The following is a 14391-nucleotide window of genomic DNA, read 5'->3' as shown; positions in this document are numbered from 1 at the left end:
CGGTCATTGTAGTTTACCAGTAGGATCTTATTTGTTCAGGGCTGGGCGGGTGGCTGCTCTGTCTACAGCAGGGATCGAGGGTCTTGTATTTAACGCCCGCGGTCCACTATCGCTATGGAAATGGAAACATGAAGAAGTGCGTTTTATATTTATAATTCCGTCGCAGAGCCGTTCTTCTCCTGCACGGCGGCGACCTTTGCGCCAGGTAAAATGAGAAATGACGTTTGTTTATTCGTACAAGTTAGCCTAGTTAGCTAACTCTTGAGCTAATTTGTGTGCGTTACGCCCCCATTTTGTTAGCATTCACTGACGTCTTTGCTTATCCGTGCTGCATATTGTGCCAAGATCCGAATATTAACAAGCTACTAGTAATTCAACTTCTTCTGAAATTTGTTTGTCCGCCCGACCTAGTTTCTGTCAGTTGACAGTTAGTTATGACAAATGTAAATTTTATTTGGTGGCTGTGCAATTGTCTGTGTTCTGCATATTTTAGATCTGTCACATGGATCAGTTATAATATTAGAATAGTTTGACTAATCAGACGGGTCACATACTTGTAGATTTGGGTCGGTGGTGGAGTGTATTCTAACAGTGATACTTGACACCCAGTAGGTGTGGTTTAGGAGTCTATGTTTATATAGGCTTTCCTCTTCACAGTATAGGGAAATACTTGCTGTGGGTATTCTAATGCTGAACATTTGAAGCATGTTCTTTTCCAGGATGAGGGATCTGCAAGGCGTTGACAGCCTCATCTTGAAAGAGTTGAAGTTGTGTTGTGCAAGAGAGTGCAGCTTTCTTCCCAGGGAGACTGGCCTGAAGCTCATGGAGTCGGCGGAGGTAACCCACTGACCTACTTTTATGTTCTTGGCCATCTGTACAGGCATATGGATTTGTTATAAGGTTTGTCTATCACGCATGTACTTTTTCAGAATCACAATGGAGTGTCCGCCAAGAGCAGAGACGCCAGAGTGGGAGAACTGTGGGGCCTGACCAGTTTCTTTGGGTACAGCACCCAAACTTTTGTTCAAGCTGTCAATTTGCTTGATAGATTTCTCACCATTATGAAGGTAAGAAATTAAATTGTATTCATATAAAAAAAGAAAACATCTCTCTATCTACAGCTTTGCATGCTTTTTGTCACGTTTCTGTTACCAATAGGAATACAACAACAAGGTTTGACCTTTACTCATGTGATGTTGGCTCACACTTATCACTGTTGTGATGGTAGGTACAACCCAAACACTTGCCTTGTATTGGAGTCTGCTGTCTTCACATTGCTGCCAAAATGGTTGAGGAGGAGAGCAATGTCTCACCCACTCATGAACTCATTCGCATCAGCCAAAGCAAGTTCACCGTGTCAGACCTCTGTCGTATGGAGAAGATCATCTCAGAGAAGCTCAGTGTGGAGCACAAAGCAGTGACAGCCTTAACCTTTCTACACCTCTACTACTCAGCCTTCACATCCCTGTCTGCTGGAAGGTAAATACTTCGTTTTTTTATTGCTCTTGCTGAGACATTGCTGTGCTTTGAAGGGAGCTGGTCAAATAGAATATGGTTAATGGGATTTGTGCTGGCGGATCACATTAGGATTCCCTCTATATTTTAAGGGAGGAGATCCCAAGCATTGGGAGACTGGAAGCCCAGCTAAAAGCCTGCTTATGCCGGCTTGTTTTCTCTAACGCAAAAGTAAGGACTGTTCCCAGGTGATAATTTTACAGCATAGCAGCTTTTGCTTTGAGTCCTGGGGCTAATTAACTAATTTTTCTCTTTGACAGCCATCAGTGCTGGCACTGTCCCTCATTGCTCTGGAGTTTGAAGCCCTCCAGTCTGTCACTCTGTTGAAGATTGTCCAGCAGTTTCAAAGACATCTAAAGGTATAAAGAGAGGAGGATGCTACAACTGCAACAGTTGATTAGTTAATGTAAAGGTCAATAGCTGGTTTTATCCAAGTATCTAATTTTCTCCAGCCAGTTGTCATCATTTACACAGGTTATCTGAGTTATCTTTTGAGCCAATTTTTTAGTGCCAAACTATATTTTAACACAAATAGCAAAATGTGACTACTGACTTAGTTTCTTTACAATTCCAGTGCCTGCATTACTTAGATTTCTTTGCAATGCAACTTCTAGAAATATAGTGACTCATTTTGAAATCATACCATGTGACATGGCAGTGTCACCTGACTGCACACACACAGACATGTTGATGACAGCATGTTTTAGAGCTGTTTCTGACTGCATTCTCTTAAATATTTCCTGTTTATCTTCTTCCCAGATCGGTGACAGTGAGCTGCTTCACTGCAAGGAACTTGTGGCCAAATGCATGAACGAGTACTGCTCGAGCGAATGTAACAAACCAAACAACAAAAAGCTTGTTTGGATCGTTTCCAGAAGAACAGCACAGAACCTTCAAGCCAGTCACTTCAGTGTACCTGGTCTGCCAACCATTCCTGAGATGAGCTGGGATGAGAGCGAGAGGTTAAGAGTCTATTTTTTTTTCTATTTCTTTCCACTTCAGGATTATGGCCACAACAGTGCTCACTGGAACGTTCAGAAGTTTAGAAATCCTTCTGTAACCAATGCCATCAAAATGTTTTACAAAGAAAAGGTTGTGAAGTTTTTGAGAAAGTTCTTTGCTTTTACCATCATGAGAAGTTCCTTGGGTGACACCTTGGTAATGACGCACCTTTTTATAGGGCATCAGTTTGGGCTGAACCAGCTGATATTCATTTGCACTGACAAGGGGCAGGATGGCTTTCTGATCACTGATAGATTTCAGCTGGTGTCTTGTCTTAACATGCCTTTTTCCACCTCCCTTTCTGTGTGTGTTCAATACTTTTCCCCTCTGTTGTTTTACATTATCAGGCATAACTTAATATTTGTTTTGGTTTCTTTCTATGTATGGATTACTTGGTTGTTGCCGACACCTGGTGAAAATTCTATGTCAATAGCACCTTTAGGAATATGTTTACTATGAAGAATTGTGATGTGTTCAATACTTCTTTTACCTGCTGTACATAGACACATACAGCTACATTGCTTTGTGTTACTGCAACCAGTAGGTCAGTAGAATAACATGTGCTCTGGTCCATAAAAACTGGGACCATAAAAACCTGCAGTCACAGTTCAAGCGTTTTGCAACTCATGTTTATGTCTCCACCTTAGATCAGTAATTGTGTTTGAAGAGATTCTTCTCATCAATGCTCTCAGAAAAATATCTGGGTTCATTAAGCTTAGACATTCTTTCTCCTTTCATAGACTTACATAGCACACGGTGGCACCTTAAATCGGTCTACTGCTGTTAATTTGTTGATGATGAATGAAAGTTTTGGCCTTCCTCTGGTGTTTGCATTGAGCCAAAGATTGATTAGTGATTAGATAGGAACTTGAGTTGCAAATAGTTTAGCTTCCCGTTTCTTCTGAGTGTTTTGAAGGATAGAAATTTGGCAAGTAGAGGCGGTGCTGTGTTTTGGTTTGACAAAATACTATTGAACCCCATCTATACAGAGTGTACAATATTGGTGTGTTGTTAGTAAAATAGACCATTTGTTGGCTTTCTGTTCGGTCTACCAGAGCTCCTACCCTGTGTTTAGTCCTGACTTCCTATGTTACTGTTGCTAGTTTAGAGAAACAGTGGCAATGCAGGGTCCATTTTGATCTCAAGGGGGCTGGACCATGACATAATAGCATAATGACCGTTAAATAACGTCAACTGTTTCCCTTTGTTTCAGTTGAAAGAAATACAAGTGCATGATGAAAATGTTTACATGTAATGAACTAGTGTGCTGAGTGTTTGACAGTCCTGCCATGGAAACATGTCTCGTGGTAACCTGGAGATGAGACTCCAAAAGACGTTTAAAGAAAGGCAACTGGACTTGTAGAAGTCCAGTTGCCTTTCTTTTTTTTTGCCTTTTCTTTGCCTTTTGGATTACCATGACCTGGATGACTGACAACCTTCACAGACATATTGGAGATGAGACAGTTAACATTTGCAACTGTGCAAACTAACATTGGTAGATTGAACAAATTACATTTTTTTAACCATTTTTTCAGTTTTTATGCAGTATATGACTATTTCTTCCGCTCTACACACACTTTTTTGGACCCCTGCTTTTCTAACCCAGCGACAGTAATGTCATTAAGGGTAGGGGCCCTCTGGTTGGAGGTCAGCATACCAGACAACCAGTCGGTGGGTTGTGCATTTAAACAGTGAATGTTAATTGCCTCTTCTCTTCTTGTAGTGAGGACTCCTGTGAGGACATGAGCTGTGGAGAAGACAGTCCCTGCGGCTCGTTGGGAAGTATCGGTGAAGGAGCCTTCTTCCCTTCCACATTTCTCAGCTGCAGAAAGTGATGAGACTTCATTGTGCAGTAACGACGGATGTTTGTTTGTCCCTTGAATGGTAACTGATTTCATGGCATGCATGCGTGTTTCACTCGTGTGTATTGAAAGTATGTCAAGTGACAGGTTTTGAACTTTAAGTGCCTGTTAAAATTCTGTTTACTGTTTTTTTTTTCCTTTTTTTTATGTTGAAACAACTATATCGCACAGATTACAATATCTTGGCAGCTTGATGGAACTACATCTTTGTACGTCTCTTTTAATGAGACCTTTGTGTCTGAGCTCGACACATTCCAGAAATAGTTGTGAAGCGCATGGAAGAACTTAAGCGTGTCGATCAAGCAGTTAACTCATTGCTGAATGCCAGCAAACACATTAGCACACCCTCAGTCTTTTTTTATACCATTTTTTACTTAATACAATACAGTGTCCTCCAGATGTAAAAGTGTGTGCTTAAAATTATTATTCTAATATGACATATATGACAGTAGTGTGAAAATACCAGATTGCAAATGCATGGTTGAAATGTGTGATTATGAATGAATGTTGTTCATGTTAACCAAGATAAGCTTATTGTAAAAAAAAGTTTAAAAAATGTACATAAATTGTAAAAACAAGAAAAAAAAATGTTTTGTGTAACGCTGCACGTTATGTGTTGTTTAATATGCTCTAAAGTCAGAGATAATCCTTCTAAATAAAAAGCTTTTTATCTACCACTGTTCATGGTTAGTATTTTGTTCAAAAATTTAAAATTGAAGTGGTTTTTAAACATCAGCTGACTTTCCCTATGTGTAAAAATATTCATACTCGGTATCCAGAGTGTTAGTTTTGAACAATATCTTTCACACTTCCAGGTTTTTTTTTTTTCGTCTTTGTATTTTAAAAATATTAGTTGAGTATTTCAAAAGAAATGTCTACAGTATGACTCAAAGGACCTCTAATAGATTGGACAGAATGGTTAAGAAGGCAGGGACTATTGTTGAGAGGTTCACATGCAACACAGTGCAGTCCATCCTGGACAACATCAGGCACCCCCTTCATGACATCCTGGAGGGGCAGAGAAGCAGCAGCAGTGGGAGGTTTCTCTCACTGCGCTGCAGGACATAGTTTTCACAAGGTGATTCATATTAACATGTTAGTGTCAACCCTATACACAGCCCTATGTTTACATACTTTTGCACTGTAGATTCTGGTGATTTTGTTTGTGTGTTGTGTTGATGTCTGTGTATGTTTGTGGACAAGCCTCGAATTTTCCCCATGGGATGAATAAAGTATTCTATTCTATTCTATTCTATTCTATTCTATTCTATTCTATTTACTTTTAACAGTAGGTGGCGCTAGCGCTCTGTAAAAGGTCAGCTTCTCCATAGGACAGACCTGGGCATTTTACGGCCCGCGGGCCCCATACGGCCCTATTGGCATTCCTGTCTGGCCCGCGGTATGTCAGTCATAAGCACAAATGAACAAGTATTTATTACTGTGCATACAATACGACTGTGTTGCTTTTATTTTGAGCCATGATGTGTTACTTACGTCATGGCACTGTTAGTTCGTCAATTCTTCAAAAAGTAAGCTTGAAACAGCTTCTTGCATCTATTAACCCTCAAAGCCTGAACGGCTCGCTGGCATCCGTCAAAGCGACCGATTTTGAATTACCGTAAGTCACAGTGGTTTGCGCTATTGACAGTATTCATTGTGACTGAACACTGGTTAGTTGTGCTTTTGCCTGAAAGACCTTCGTGACATCTCAAGGGTATAACTAACCTTGTTTTTACCAACAAATTCCCCCAAACAAGTCTCTCTTGCTGGGGCTCTGTGATCGTTGCTCTCCAACCTGCAGCCAGCTGCTGTGCATCATCATTACCGTAATGGCAGCGTTTTTTCTAGAAAGCGCAACTTGAATATTGTCCATCGGGGAGTTACGGTAATTCAAATACAGCAAGCTTCTCTTGTGGTCAGATGGACATTCAGATCTTAAAGGGTTAAACATTTATTGAGATTTATTATGATACAGAAAATAATTCATGTAGCTATATGATCCACCGAAGTTTTCCAAAGAGGACAAACATTCCAATGCGTTATATCCAAAACTACAGATCGATTGTGTTTCATTTTCCTCTTCAACCTACACCAAAACTCATAAATTTAAATAAATATTTACAGAATTCTTATGTTTCTGATTACCAGTAGCCGCTTATCAACATATATAATTTACTGCTTTTTACAATGGGAGAAAATTAATATTGAGCAGAATTACCTTCAAGTTATCGTTTGGTTTGGCCTCCAACACACTTCAGATTTTTCATGTGGCCCCCTGTAGAAATTAATTGCCCAGCCCTGCCATAGAACAAGATAAATCAAAGAAGACTTTTTCCTCTGGTGAGGAAAGGTGATTAAAAATGGCAGAAGCAAAAAACTCAACATAGCAAGTGAATGTAGAAAACACGGTGAAAGAAAGGAAACAAGCCTATTGAAATATTTTCCTGCATACTTCTATTTAGTACTGGAGCTATAAGAGCTGGTGTCAAATTGACTTTTTTCATAGGATGTAGGTGACACATTGTCTGCAACATTACAGCACCCTATATTCAAATGTTTCTTGTGCAACCTATGACAAGCAGACGAAGTGTTTGACACTTTTAGCATCTGGCTTCAGATTCAGTCCTGAACTTAAACCATATTTTGCTTTAACTGATAGTTTAGTCACATGCATGAGTGTGTTGTGTGTAAACTAAGACAGCATCAGCTGACCAAGTCACCTCTGGGGGTTCATCTGGTAACTCTTGGCATTCCTTCAGAGCCTTTTTTTTTTTGGTCCTGGCAGATGTCCTCCTCACAGTTTATTTTCTGCGGCCGTTATCTGTCAAGCTCTTCTGCCTCAGGCTGAGGCCAGTTTATACACAGTGATCAGACTGGACATAAAACCACGCACCAAATATAGCAAAGATAATAACACACAAGCAAAACTAAATTAATAACAAACAAACAAAAAACTCAAAGCATAAAAGGCAAAATCAACAAGTATTTGTTTATTCTACTTTTGCATGATATTTGACTTTCACAGGAAATCGCACAGGATAATTTCAGTTGTAAAAAGAAAGTGTATGCAAAGTTTAGAGAAGAAGTCAGTCCGGCAGTCTTGTATCTGGTCACTTGTCAAAAGGACTGAAAACCACTGATAATCATACTTGATTTTATTTACTGTATTATTTGCACGCTTAAGTGAATTTAATGGAACCCAATTAGTGTAACTGTAGCATCGTTCGTAACTTTAATTCAATTTAATTTATCAACCTTGATTTTAATTGTCTTTATTCAGATTGAATGACATATTTAAAATTACACAGTATTACAATATAGAAAGGTTTGTCAACATGATATATAAATACACATGCACTAACATATATATATACAGTATGTGTAAGTTTATGATGCGCATAACCAGCCAGAAAAGACGTCTCTTTGAATTTTTGAAACCTAACATGTACCGCCCATTGACTGTATTTATGTACTGGTACCGCCGAGCAGATCCCTGTGGCTGCCTACGCCTCAGTTTGAATAAAAGACGTAAATGGGCGGATGCACACTTTTGAATGGACTGTCCTGTCCTTTGACGGTGTAAATGGGAGGAAAGGGGTTACTGTTTAAGCCAGAAGGAGGCGGTGACCAAGCCGAACTATCAATGGGAGTCCTCAGCGATTGGTCGATAGTAAAATTACGTCGTTTTCCTCGGCGGGACAGGATTCGCCAGTCAATGACGTCGCCTTATTCCTGGAAGAGGCGGGGCCTCTGTCACGCTTTAGAAGCCGGCGTTTCTCTACCGGCACTTCAGTATTATCCCGAGAAGGGTGGACTTACACTTTGGTGTGTTATTTATTATTTATTTATTGTACTTTTTTTTTTTATTTCCCTAAGCCAAACATGCTCGGCTTGTGCCTTTACGTGCCTGTGTCCAACTCGGACCCGATTGAAGTGGAATATTTCGAGTCTAACGGGCTACCTTCAGAGCTGAAGTCTCTTTTTAACAAGCTGAGCTTGTTTCTGCCTTCACAGGAGTTTTCAACCTACCAAAGATGGCGAAAGGTAAAGAGAAACCTCTCAAAAGCAAATATATGTGACTTTAAAAGTTCAGGAAGCATGGTATTTGCTATCACCTACTTATTTAAATGGAATTAGTGTGATCTTAATCCTTTCTGTCCGGGCGCCGAAAGAATTAGCACCTGCTAGTGGGAAAAAAAAAAAAAAAAACTACGAGTAGGCCTCAATTTTACCGGCTTCCAGAAATATTCAAAATATTTGTTATATTATTGAAGCTTCGACTATTATTTTGATATTGCTATTATTATTCGTTTAGAAATGTAAAGTGTAATGAAGTGTAATAACATAAACAAATAGTCTACATGTTTGAATGGACGGGCGCGACCGGTGTCATTCATTCACATGGAGTCCTCCCTGAACAGGAATGCTAATGCTAGTCGTGGGAAGTTGGGGATGAAGCTAAAGTCCGTTTCTTCTTCAACATACAACTATATTTTTAACACTTACTTAATATAATGCTAAGGCATTGCACCACAGTAATTAATTTGCAGATGCACTGTATATTATTTAAGTCTTATAATATACGTGTATTGTGTTGTTAAAAGCATGAGCGCCTATTTAAACAATCATTTCCATTCTTAAATAATGTCGTCCTGTTTACACTCAAGACTATTTCTGATGTAAATATCTATTTTCTGAAGGCAGTTGGTTTGCTCATGTGCATTTCTGAAGCTAGACAACAGGTGATACTTTTGCACAGCAAGGCTCTTCCTTACTTCAGAGCTTTCAGGTTTTGTATCGCTAATGTTCAGATTACTTTGAGTTAATGTGCAGACTTCAGATTTGTTGGTAATAGAACATCTTTAAGGAGAAGAGCAGCACAAGCCCACGTGCTGAAATTGGTGCCAATCTTTAGTCACATTCATGTACTTGTGCATGCTGAAATGTCCTGCATAGTATTAGTGTTCTGGACGGCAGGTCATGTATCAGTGGTAGTGTTACAGAACTGGATGACCGCCAATGTCCCAGGCTAGTTTTAGCACCACAGGTTTCAATGTAGAGAGGATTAAAACACTTGGCGGGTCAGCTAGCTGCAGTCCTGGTCAAAGATAGACCAGGGGCATACTACCTAATACTTCCCTCCTCCCTGTCCAAGAGAAATGGACGTCATTCAGGAAAGCTAAGAGGACTTGTGGTTGTTAAATGGGCCATGGATGTGTCCCCTGGGGTCATGAAATGCAAGCTGAGCAGACACCTTTAAATCTCTGGAGGCATATTTAGGGCTAGGTTTCATTTCTGTCAGATATTAGACATAGAGTACATTTCGAACTTGTACTAGTTACATAAATTGTGACATTGCAATTTACATGTTACCTTTGCAAACCTCTGGGGACACTGATTATCTCCCCTTTTAAGTAAAAACTAAATCTATCCCCTGTTTATTAATAATAATCATCTTTTGCAGAAAACCTTTAAAAGGGAAGAGAACGATGCAGGTGGACAGCTGGACTTTGAGGAGTTTGTACACTATCTGCAGGACTATGAGAAAGACCTGAAGCTCGTGGTGAAGACTGTCGACAAGAAGAATGCAGGTAAACGGCTGTGGAGGATTACTTGACGTTTCTGCAATCATTTCAGATGTGTTGGAGTTTGCTTAGTTGCATATGTCTTATCTCTAGATTTTCTCACGACTTGTCTTCCGTTTCCTTTTAAGGCCGAATTGACCCTAAAGAGTTCATGCAGTCTCTTCAGGACCTTGGTGTCCATATATCGCAACAACATGCGGAGAAAGCCCTTAAAAGGTAATTTTAATAATCCATTTTACCTATTTCAGCTGTCATCTGTTGGCTCAAGATGCTCATGATCAAACTTTTATCCTTTTTGTCTGTCCTTTTTTAAGCATGGATAAAAATGGAATGATAACAATCAGCAGCAAGGACTGGAGCAACTACCCCATGGTGGAGAAGACCGAGAACATTCCTGAGATCATCCTCTACTGGAAGCACTCCACGGTGAGTTCTGCTTTTTGCACTGATACAACAGGTGTAGAGGTGACTGTGCAACATGGACTGTTTTTCCTGACAGGGAATATCTAAATCTTAAAATTTGACAAAGCGAAGACAGGAGGTTATTACGTAAGGTTTCAGAGGCACTATTTTCACCCAGTCTTGGTTCTGATAACTCTTATCAGCACAGAGTCACACCTTTAGAGATATTGTTATCACAGTGCAGAGATTCGGTGTGCTTTTGGAAACGAGTAAATTAGGAAGAAAAATTTATTCCTTGAAATACTCCATCGTCACAAAGTTGTGCGTCACCAATTAAGCTCTGTGAAGGTCATGACAGGAATTGGGCTCATTCTGAGAGGATTATGTTGGAAGGATTGGCTGGTTTGTCTCGACATTATGTAAAGGCTACAGTCAGTCAGTCTGAAGCAGGTGCATGCTAATGCGATATAGGACAGTATGGGCGTAGTGTGAGCTTTTTCCCAGGGACATCTGATTAGTCTAGCACTGACAGGCTGAACTGGGACCAAGAACATAACGGGTAATAAGTGATGAGTGAAAAAGTGATGAGCAAAAGTAAAACCCCCAGAAGAATAATTTTTCATGCTCACAGTGTAATATTGCAAAAAAGAAATAAACCCCAGCCTCATTGATGGTCACACTGTCCTGTGACTTATTCTGTGATCCAGAGGTCTGGTGGCGCATTCTTCTGTCACACGAGACGCTGCCAACAAGAACAGAAAGTTCAGGGTACTCTCTGAAGCCTTGGTTTGCCACTTTTGGATCTGCTATTCTAAACCAAGTCCATAAAACTTCAAGTGTGTGTTGAACTAAAACATCAGCTGTCATGTCTTCCTTGATTCACATATTCTTGCCTTGCATTTAACCGTTTCATGTCCTGACAGATATTCGACGTGGGTGAGAATCTGATTGTGCCCGATGAGTTCACCATTGAAGAGAAGCAGACTGGGATGTGGTGGAGGCACCTGGTTGCGGGCGGAGGTGCCGGGGCCGTTTCAAGGACCTGCACAGCACCCTTGGACCGACTCAAAGTCATGATGCAGGTAAGATAACTCGGAAACAAACCTTGGAAAGTGACAGTTGGCTTTAGGGGATATTTGGGCAGAACTCTGTCTTTTTGGGTGTTGTGGTAGTGTGGGAACTGTACCAAGTTGTGGTTGTGGCTACCGATGCATGACGTGCATATCCCAGAAACTATTCATCAAATCAAAAGACTCGACTTGATGCTAGGATGTTTTATAACTTCACATGAAATGAGCACAGAGGAAACTTTGGTCAAGCCACATACTCAGTCAAGCGTCATAAACAAGTTAACGTTTAATAGACGGTGTGTAATAGCCGGGCCAGAGTCCAGGGGGTCGGACTGTCGACAAATGACGGCTCCCAAACAGCCGTCACACCCTCAAACTGCGTAGTGTTCACCGTCATCAATGAGATGAAGGTCCAGCTAGTCTGTGTCAACGGCATTGATTGGCGTCATACGCTAGTCGGAAAACAGACTCTGACCTCTGTCAGTGAGCAATTCTAAACAATTGTCCCAACAGCAAATTAAACAAACCTGACCCAGTTGTCATCAGATATTTGGGTTAAAAGATGTACCAATTGCTCCGATTGATCCCAAAGTTTGGTTTTCTCATTGTCTTGGTTTTGTTCAGATATTTTATTTAATCACCTCTTTTATTTCAGGTTTATGGATCCAGAACTAACAACATGTGCATCATGACTGGGCTCATGCAGATGATCAAAGAGGGCGGCACACGGTCTCTGTGGCGGGGGAACGGGGTGAACATCATCAAGATTGCCCCTGAGTCAGCCCTCAAGTTCATGGCTTATGAGCAGGTAGGAAAACACAGTGTAAAGATGATAGTGTAGTTAATGGAGAAGGTCAACCGGAAGTCATTAACTGATGCATTTTCCTTCACGTCTCCAGATTAAGCATCTAATCGGGAGCGATAAAGAGACTCTGAGCATCTTGGAGCGATTTGTTGCAGGATCTTTGGCTGGAGTCACCGCCCAGAGCACAATCTATCCCATGGAGGTGATTAATCAATTGCATTCTTTCTCTAAAGAACACAATACCTTAGCATATTGGTTTTAAATTGAACTCGGCTTAATGTGTTTCCAGGTCCTGAAGACTCGTCTGGCTTTGAGAAAGACTGGCCAGTACACTGGGATCTCGGACTGCGCCAAGCAGATTTTTAGGAGGGAGGGACTGGGAGCATTTTACAAAGGCTACGTCCCCAACATGCTCGGCATCATCCCCTACGCAGGCATTGACCTGGCAGTGTACGAGGTGAGCTCTTACAAAATGTTAACCACAGGAAAGACTCAAAATGAACAGAACAAACATTTAAACATATTTAATCCCAACAGACGCTGAAAAACAGCTACCTGCAGCAGTACGGCACGAACAGTGCGGACCCTGGCGTGGTCGTCCTCCTGGCCTGCGGCACCGTGTCGAGCACCTGCGGTCAGCTCGCCAGTTACCCCCTGGCTCTGATCCGAACCCGCATGCAGGCACAAGGTGTGGCCTACTTACACACATATATATATATATGAGACTACGAGCAGCTCTGTTTTGGCTGAAGCCAAAAGTAAAGTTGTGCACATATTTTAAAATGCTTTTTGATTTTAAAATTATAAATGATTTTAAAGTGTGTTTTCTTTCTTGGTTCTGTTTCCAGCTGCGACAGAAGGCAGCCAGCAGCTGACCATGTCTGGTCTGTTCAAGCAGATCCTGCAGACAGAGGGCCCAACAGGGCTCTACCGAGGCCTGGCCCCCAACTTCCTCAAAGTCATCCCTGCCGTCAGCATTAGCTACGTGGTATACGAGAACTTAAAGACGCAACTGGGAGTGACATCACGCTGAAAACTCAACCCAACTCAATCTCCTAAAAACACTATCTCTCAGGACGTGTGCAAGGGAATCCCAGGGGCCGTTTTGGCTGCTCTGGAGGTTCGTGGTGCCATCTCATTCTGTGAATGTTGGCTGATGAAAGAACAGATGCTGGAAAGGCAACAGTGGAGGATGTGGACTCTGTGAGCTCAGGATGTCAGGACTGTGCTGCTATTTATGATTTTAGAAGAAATGTGAAGAGGACCAAGAGTTTTGGCTGTTTTTTGTTTTTTTTTTTTTTTTGGTTTGTTTTTTTTTGATGTAAAATGCACCACCTGCATTTTAGTTCTACTCAGCATATAAAGCATTTATGAAGTTCTTAAACCTGGTAGAGTTAAAAAAAAAAATATATTGTGTTCCCAAAATGAGAGGATTTTTGCACATGAGTTAGTTTTCTCTCCTCTCCTGAATGAATGACTTATTTATTTCCACCTATCCTGTATTTATTTCTTTTATGTTCAGGAAAAGAGGTTCAGGGTGAGGAAGTAAGATCCGTCAAACTCAAGTCTAGTAAAGCATATTTGTTGGTGCAAACGGATCGAGTCTGACGTTCATGAATGCCGTTTTAAGTGTCTTTGATGTCAACCTCAGGTTTAAGAGCAAGATTATTGTTGAATTGTTTGTGTTCAGAAGCAACTTAATGCACTTTAATCAATACTAGATGGGCCTCTAAATGACTTGTCATATCAATGCAGAATTAATTTCTTTTGTAAAGAAGAAATTTTAGTATTTTAACGGACCACTGTCATGCAAATAAATGCAAATACTTGTAAATCCTGAGGGTCAGGTGTTTTTCTTTTGTCACACCAAACGAAACCAAAGAGGAGATGTGCGTTGTGTTCTGTACACAGATGTTTTTCTTTTCAATCAAAAGAAAGTTTCACAATGACCACAAACGGTGGAAGGGAAGTCAGGGTGGCTGGCTTCTTATCCCCAGACACGACAAGTGATGACACCTATTACTACAACGGAAGTGGAACCAGACGAGGAAGGGTTATTTCTTAACAACCTGTGTTAATATAGGGAGATTCATCTCTGAGAAATTCACATTTGCATTTCACATTCACATGCACGGGCATGCAGTTTCAGA

At 40.8% G+C, this 14391-nt stretch overlaps 2 protein-coding genes across 2 annotated transcripts; both read left to right on the top strand.

Moving 5' to 3' along the window:
• The first annotated feature begins 17 nt into the window (after positions 1–17).
• Positions 18–5053, top strand: LOC125012294 (cyclin-G2-like). Its single transcript, XM_047592163.1, has 8 exons — positions 18–205; positions 720–837; positions 930–1067; positions 1229–1479; positions 1608–1686; positions 1776–1874; positions 2275–2477; positions 4241–5053. Exons 2-8 carry the CDS (start codon positions 721–723, stop codon positions 4350–4352), a joined length of 999 nt encoding a protein of 332 aa, XP_047448119.1. The 5' UTR covers positions 18–205; position 720; the 3' UTR covers positions 4353–5053.
• Positions 5054–8163: 3110 nt separating this feature from the next.
• slc25a25a (solute carrier family 25 member 25a) lies at positions 8164–14075 on the top strand. The gene is made up of 10 exons (XM_047592791.1): positions 8164–8423; positions 9844–9970; positions 10093–10180; positions 10279–10390; positions 11290–11448; positions 12092–12244; positions 12336–12443; positions 12531–12698; positions 12779–12929; positions 13090–14075. Exons 1-10 carry the CDS (start codon positions 8262–8264, stop codon positions 13272–13274), a joined length of 1413 nt encoding a protein of 470 aa, XP_047448747.1. The 5' UTR covers positions 8164–8261; the 3' UTR covers positions 13275–14075.
• The last annotated feature ends 316 nt before the right edge of the window (positions 14076–14391 follow it).

Source organism: Mugil cephalus, chromosome 8 (assembly GCF_022458985.1).
Source record: "Mugil cephalus isolate CIBA_MC_2020 chromosome 8, CIBA_Mcephalus_1.1, whole genome shotgun sequence".
NCBI classification, from domain to species: domain Eukaryota; kingdom Metazoa; phylum Chordata; class Actinopteri; order Mugiliformes; family Mugilidae; genus Mugil; species Mugil cephalus.
This window is presented reverse-complemented; position numbering and strand designations above follow the sequence as displayed.